General features: G+C 46.8%; 1 protein-coding gene across 15 annotated transcripts in view; it reads left to right on the top strand.

Annotated features, from left to right (window-relative positions):
- The first annotated feature begins 1,836 nt into the window (after nt 1–1,836).
- Nucleotides 1,837–7,561, top strand: part of Atrx (ATRX chromatin remodeler) — a 133,572-nt gene continuing 127,847 nt past the window's right edge. For 8 of the 15 annotated variants that reach the window (XM_029473633.1, XM_029473632.1, XM_029473627.1 and 5 more), the window contains exon 1: nt 2,671–2,739. In XM_029473633.1, coding sequence (XP_029329493.1) covers nt 2,675–2,739 — 65 coding nt within the window. In that variant the 5' untranslated portion in view covers nt 2,671–2,674. Of the gene's footprint in view, nt 2,248–2,658; nt 2,740–7,561 lie in introns of those variants that run through there. The other 7 variants (XM_029473638.1, XM_029473635.1, XM_029473634.1 and 4 more) reach the window with 4 other exon arrangements.

Genomic DNA, 7,561 nt, shown 5'->3' with positions numbered 1-7,561 from the left:
TCTTCTTCTTCTTCTTCTTGTTTCTTCTTCTTCTTCTTCTTCTTCTTCTTCTTCTTCTTCTTCTTCTTCTTCTTCTTCTTCTTCTTCTTCTCCTTCTCCTTCTCCTTCTCCTTCTCCTCCTCCTCCTCCTTTTCCTCCTCCTCCTCCCTTCCTTCTTCCAGGGAGGGCAGACTTGAGAGGAAGTGTGATGGGGTTTCACAATGTCAAATTCCAAATAATCAATAGAAGTATTGTGAAAAGACATAAAAAAATGTGTATTAGAGGCTGAAGAGACTGCTTAGTGATTAGGGGCACTTGCTGTTCCCAGCATCTACATTGGCTAGGTCACAGCTGCTTGTAACTCCAGTGCCAGGGGTCCAACATCCTCTTCTGCAGTGTGAGGACCTGTGTACATATATACATCCAGGCTCTCTCAAATATACATACAACATTTAAAAACCAAATCTTTATATGTTAGTTAGCCAGGTGTGATGGTATATGCCTTTAGTCTAAGTTCTCAGGTGGCAGAGGCAGTTGGATTTCTGAGCTGAAAGCCAGCCTGATCTACAGAGCAAGTTCCAGGAGAGCCAGGGCTGCACAGAGAAACTCTGTCTTAGAAACAAACAAACAAACAAACAAAAAGCTAGTCTGATTGTTGGAATGCATTGTTTGAAAAGAGACTCTTCTCTTGTCATTCTAGTCCAAAACTGCAACCCTGAATCTAAGCATGACCAAAGCTGTTGCATATTTCAGGAAAAATAAACAGAATGAACAAAATAAAGGGAATGAACATGTGTTCCAGAATAAATGTGGGCACAAAGTTGGAAACTTCAAATTTAGAAAACTTATTTGTGATTTGCAGAGATTATGAATGAAAAATGTAATGAGGGGGAAAAGATTTGGATCGGTTGGTTTGTGAGATATACCCCCAATCATATCAGATTGAAGTAATGGCTGACCTGTGTGTGACAATTTCAAGATTGTTCAATATCAAAAGAATTAGATGTCAATGTCCAGTTGATCATATACATATAAATACCTGTAAGTATCTGTAAGTATGATGGGGTACACCTGTCTTCTAATCACTTTGGGAGGCTGCAAGGACAGTCCAAGTTTGAGGCCAGCCTCATATACATGTTGAGTTGCAGCCTAGTCAGGACTGTATAGCTAGAATTTTTCTCATTCTCTTCCCACAAAAGGTAAAAATTCACACGTGTAAGCATTGGCAAGCTGAATATTATAATGAAATATATAGAAGAGAAATTAAGAATATTATAAAATAGGAAAGAAAATATTTATATTTTGGGTGGCTATGGAGATTAATGATTAAGAGTGTGTGTGTGTGTGTGTGGGGAGGGGTTAGGACATAGTTCAATGATACAGTATTTGCCTAACATGCACAAAGCCTTGGGTTCAAAACAGCATAAGAATGTATGTCCACCCTCCCTGCAAGGATGGATGTTTGGCTGAATGTGGAATTTGTGCATTGGTATCCTCACCCAGTAAAATGTTAGGTCTGCCTACTTTGGATGGTTCAAGCATGAGATTAAGATAAAGGATCTGTGTAGTGGTCGACATATAGTAAATTCTCAATAAACGTAAATGGGGTGTTATTGTTTCACCAATTATGTGGAAGTAGAGAGGTTGGACCAAGAGCGCATTTTCAGGATAAAGTCAAGATACATCCCTGACACTTTGAGGTCAGCAGTGACTGAACTGGACCCCACTAAGAAGAGGTGGAGGGGATCAAATGACGTCGACCGCCTTAGCAACAGGCTCCCAAAGAAGGTGAATTTCCGTAGCCAATAAGACACTGAGCTCTGGCAGAGGTAGCCAATAGATGACGGAAAGAGGAAGAGGGAGGACGCGCCAATTCTCCTGCCCAAGCCTCGGCCCAACAAAATGGCGTCGGCATAGGCCTCGCTTTGTTTCCGTGGCTCTTGCAGCAGCAACAGCAGCAGAGGTAGCGGCCTCTGAGCTGAGAGGACGATCCAGCACTATCTGCGGTGACTAAGATCCCAGTACTTTTCGTTCAGCCACTGGCGCCGAGGAGCGCAGAACGGTACCCAAGGGGTTGCCAAGCCAAGCGGCCGTCCGAGCCAAAAACATGACCGCTGAGCCCATGAGGTAAAACGCAAGCCCTTGTCACGGGCCCCGGCGTTCTGCTCCCGGGCGCCTTCCACTCGAGTGGGGTGTTTGCAAAGACGTGCGCTAGGTGCCCTAGGCCCGCGCGCGGCTTCGCGGTCAGCGGCATCGTTTTCCCTCTAGGTGAGCGGGGCTGGGGGAGCGCGGTGGGAAGCCCCAGCTGGGGCTTGGGGTGTGTGTGTGTGTGTCTACGTGTGTATGTGTGTCTGTCTGTCTGTGTGTGTGCGTGTGTGTGAGTGTGTCTGTCGGTCGGGGGCGGCATGCGGCGCGCGCGTTGCCTTTCCCGCCTCCCGCTGCTGCGGAGCCGGGAGCCCCTGCTCGGCTCACGCCTCCGTGCCCGCGGCGTCGAGGCCGGGGGCGGGGGGGGGGTGTCGCGGGCCACCGAGCGCTTGCGGTCATTCTTTCCAATCTCGGGGGCCTAGCGACTGCGTGGGGAAGGAGTGTGTGTGGGGGGGGAGAAGGTGGATGGGGAGGGGGAGGGGGAGGGGCGGAGGATGGGGAGGGGGAAGGGCGGCGGGAGGAAGTGAGATCCTGGAACTAGCGAACCCCAATGGTCGCCTCCACTGGAAGTCCTCCAGCTCTCCGCGGCTCTGAGAGGAGAGCCGAGCTTTGGAGGTAGGAGGGCCGGGCCGGGAAGGTACCTCGAGAAGGTGTCTTAGCTTTTTCGCCCCCCGACTCCAGATCCTGAAGGGTTATCTTGGGGACTCCTCCTGGGCGGCTGAGACGGAGAGCGGGCAGCCTAATGCGGGCTTTTGCTTTCTGAGAACAGCGGCCGACGACTTTGCAGCAGAAGTCCGGTTTTTGACGGGACATCGGTTGTTGTTACCCCCTGCGGTTTGGGACACGTTCCGTGAAGTAGTTAGATCGTGTTTTTATTTGTTCCACGAGGCATGTGGAGCGGGTTAACGGGGATTCACCAGAAGATTTATTGCAAAGGTAGAGGAGAGTCCAGGCCCGATGTTAGCGATCAAATACGTTTACGATTCAGGCTGTTTTTTCCACGCGTTTCTGATTTGCTTCGTGATTGTTGGGAGTAGTTAATCTGAAATGGATACCGCTTTTATGCAGATACCTTGCTTTTTTAGGCAGTTTGATATTTGACCTTTTATCCCAAGATTGAATTCGGTGATTTTTCTTCTCGAATGAGATGCAAGCTTGGTGAATAGTGGCAAAACGAAATTATAGGTAGCGTGGATCATAATTGCATCTGTAATTGGCAAAATGTGCCTTTGGGTGAGTAGGACATCATGGCTTTGAGCACTTTAGATTGTAGAGTTTGAGAACGAGCTATCCGATTATTTTCTACCTTAACAAACAGTGCATCGATGCTCTCTTTACTTAGGGAAATATACTTCAGTCCTTTCTTCTTTTTTTTTTTTTTTTTTTTTTTTTTGGTTTTTCGAGACAGGGTTCTCTGTGTAGCCCTGGCTGTCCTGGAACTCACTCTGTAGACCAGGCTGGCCTGGAACTCAGAAGTCCGGCTGCCTCTGCCTCCCAAGTGCTGGGATTAAAGGCGTGCGTCACCACGCCCGGCTTATACTTCAGTTCTTAAAATACAGGCACTTAGTTGTGTAAAGATCATTGCCTTCCTTTATGAATTTGTGTTAACTGACCCAAGTAAAACAAATCTTTTTTTTTTTTTTAAATGGAATATTGAGCAGTATTGGCTGGTTAGTACCAGGCATTCATGCTCATTTACTCGAACGGACTACCTTACAGTTCAGGATGACTTCCAGGTTTTCCTTCATGTCTTAGTTGTGTGGATTTAAAACCGTAGTTGCTCCTTTGTGGTTGGTGAAGCTGGAGACTGAAGGATTTGAAACCAGCCTGACTCAAAGCTAAAAGTCTCCAAACAGAAAACAGGTGTTGCCTGTATCCTCTCCCTATCAGGAGGCTGGGGAAATTCAAGACCAGCCTGATCAACATCGGATGGCTGTCTCAAAAGGAAAAATACATAGGTTGTATTTGGATTTTCATCCTTCCTTTCTTGCCTTCATTTTGAGATCTGTAAACCAAACTGGCTTTGAACTGAAGGGTAATCACCAACTTCCCAGGGCTGGCATTACAGGTGGCACCATGCTGAGTTTTGCGAGGTTGGAGATTGAGCCCAGAGCTCTTATATGTGTTAAGGAGGCATGCTTCCAAGTGAGCTACCTCCCTTCCCTTCTCTTTTCCATAATGGTGATCTTGTGCCTCTGTGCTAACTCACTACTCTCTAAGGCGGCACAGCCTGCCCTCCTTTTGCATTTTATTTTGAAACAGTTTCACTAAATTGACCCAGGTTGGCCCTTGGTTCCTGTCTCATTCTTCAGTATCTGGGACTGTGACACAGAATTTGGCACCACTGCCTTGGGGAACTCCTCCCCCTTTCTTTAGGATGAAGAAATTATGCATATCCCTTTACTGGATTTTTCTTTGTTTATTACTGATCTTAAGGTTTTTTTATATCCTGGTGATGATAATAAATAAAATTCAATAGTTACTGTTCTCTTGCATAATTTGCAGATTTTTAAAGTTACATTTAGTGTGTGAGTGTGTGTGTGTGTGTGTGTGAGAGAGAGAGAGACAGACAGACAGACAGACAGTCCTACCTACAGAGGTCAGAGAGTGTGCTCTTCCTTTCACCACTTGGGTGCAGGTATTAGAACTCAGGTTCCCAGTCTTAGCAGCAAACAGGTTCTCCCCACTGAGCCATCTTGCCAGTCCACGTGTATATATATATATATTTTTTTTTGGTTTTTCGAGACAGGGTTTCTCTGTGTAGTCCTGGCTGTCCTGGCACTCACTTTGTAGACCAGGCTGGCCTCGAACTCAGAAATCCGCCTGCCTCTGCCTCCGGAGTGCTGGGATTAAAGGCGTGCGCCACCACGCCCGGCCCACGTGTATATTTTTAAAGGTGTATCTTCCTTCTCTTTATGTTTTTGTCTGTATATTTACACGTGTGTGGGCTAGAGGAGACGTGTCTTATTTGTTCTGTTACTGTGAAGAGTCACCATGACCACAGCTACTCTGATTGAAACATATGATTGGCAGCTTGCTTACAGTCTCAGAGGTTTAGTTCATTATCATCATGGCAGGGAACACTTCCGTTTCCTGGCTCCTTTCAGCTTTGCTGACTGCTTCACACTTTTCTCTCTTGGGCTGGTTCCATGCTTGGTCTTTAGCTTCCCTTTGAAGGTGTCTCACAACTCTGGCATCTCCAACATATTGAGGTCTCTCTAGGTCTCCACATAGGGACACCCCTCCCACCAGCTGGGCCTCGGTGGCTTCTCCGGAGTCACAGAGGAGATTCCATAATCCCTTTCTTGTCTCTAGAACCTCATGGCCAATGCTGCCAAATTCTGCTGCTTGCTGGGGCTGGAACCCGATCCCCCGCCTTCAATTACATTTGCCTCAGCTTCCTGTTGTTCCTGGTTTCCTTCTCTGCTGCAGCAGAGGAAATGCAGTTGGGTGGGATGTCTTGCCCGAAGGATTCCCTTTAGCCTGGGGCTTGTCTTTAAACTTTGTATTTGGTATCTCTGAGATCACTGAACTGCATTCCATTATACTCCCTGGCTCGTGTTTTCCTTTGAAACTCTACACTTGATGTTTCTCGGTTTCCAGTTTGCTCCTTTTCATTATAGATCTGCATAAGAATGATAACTAACAACCACACGAGGCCAGTATTCATCTGTCTTAAAATCTCCTCTGCTAACGGCATTAATCTAAAACTCTTCAGTTTATCTTTGGGCTGCTTTTTAGGACACGGACAAAATGTCACAAGAATAGTTTCTAGGCTACTTACTAGTATTCTCCTCCACTGAAACTTGACTTGTTTTCATACAGTTCAAATGTCATACAGTTCAAATCTCCGTCAGCACTGTCTTCCAAGCTCCTAATAGGGATGGCCCATTAAGCCCTGCTTGAAGTGTCCAACCGATTTTCTTTCTTTCTTTTTTTTTTTCTCCGAGACAGGGTTTCTCTGTATAGCCCTGGCTGTCCTGGAACTCACTTTGTAGACTAGGCTGGCCTCGAACTCAGAAATCCACCTGCCTCTGCCTCCCGAGTGCTGGGATTAAAGGCCTGGCCCAACTGATTTTCTAGTCCAAAGCCCCAAACTCTTCCACAGTCCTCCACCAACCAGCATGGTCAGGTCTGTCACAGCAATATCCAACTCCTTGGGACTAACTTCCTTTAAAAAAATGTTATTTATTTTTATTTTCTGTGCATTGGTGTTTTGTATGTAAGTCTTCGTGCGGGCATCTTATCCCCTGGACTGGAGTTACACAGTTGTGAGCTGTCTTTTGACTGCTGGGAATTGAACCTCGGCCCTTTGGAAGAGAGGCCAATGCTCTTAACTGGTGAACTATCTCTCCAGATCCCCGGTTCCAACTTCTGTTTTAGTCCCTGTTCTGTTGCTGTGAAGAGGCCCTATGACCACAGAAACTCTTAGAAAAGAAAATCTTTAATTGGGAGCTTGTTTACAGTTTCAGAGGTTTAGCATGGTCTGAGTATGGCTGAACTCCATAGCAATAGCTTAGAGCTACATTGTGATCTGTAGGCAGGGCGGGAGAGACAGACATAGAAATTGGCTGGGCCTGGCATGGGCTTTAGAAACCTCAAAGCCCACACTCCAGAGATGCTACACCTACTCTTCAAATAGTCACTTCCGAATTAAACATTCCAATATGTGAGCCTTTGTGAGCCATTCTTATTCAAATCACAAGGCCGGAAGAGGCTGTTGGGTCCCTTGAAGCTAGAGTTACTGGCAGCTGTGAAACTGAACTCTGGTTTTCTACAGGAGCTCTTAAATGCTGAGCCATCCATCTCTCCAGACCCAACTTGTACATTGATTTTCAGAATACTACTTCATCTTCCCCGTTTTGCAGAGGAGGAAACAGAATGTGATAGAAATTTTAGAGCTTGTAATTGTGTTTTGTTCTTTCTTTTGGTTGAGAAAAGGTCTCAGTATGTAGCCCATGATGGCCTTAAACTCGGTTGGTAGTCCCAATTCAGCTTCCCAAGTGCTAGGATTGTAGGTATGGACCACCACTCCTGACTCCAGGAATTGAATTCCTTTAATTAAAGTTGTGTGTGTGTTTGCCTGTGGCAGCCAGAATCTGGATCCCGTGGAATTGGATAGGCAATTGTAAGCCATGACAGAGGTACTGGGAAACTAGGGCCCTCTGAAAGCGACCTTAATTGCTGAGCCATTTCCAACACCAAGAGTTTTATCCTGAAGGAATTAGGGCTTGCTTTCTTATGCTCTCCTCTGCCCTGCTCTCCTCCCCTCTGCTCTCCTCCCCCTCCCCTATCCTCTCCTCTTCCCTCCCCTCCCCCCACTTCGCCCCTTCCTTCCCCTCCCTCCCCCTCCCTCCCCTCTTTTCCTCTCTCCTCCCCTCCCTTCCCCTCCCCCTTCTCCTCCCCTCTTCTCTCCTCCTTCCCCTTCCTCCCCCCC

The sequence above is a fragment of the Mus caroli genome, chromosome X, assembly GCF_900094665.2.
Source record: "Mus caroli chromosome X, CAROLI_EIJ_v1.1, whole genome shotgun sequence".
Taxonomy (NCBI): Eukaryota; Metazoa; Chordata; class Mammalia; order Rodentia; family Muridae; genus Mus; species Mus caroli.
This window is presented reverse-complemented; position numbering and strand designations above follow the sequence as displayed.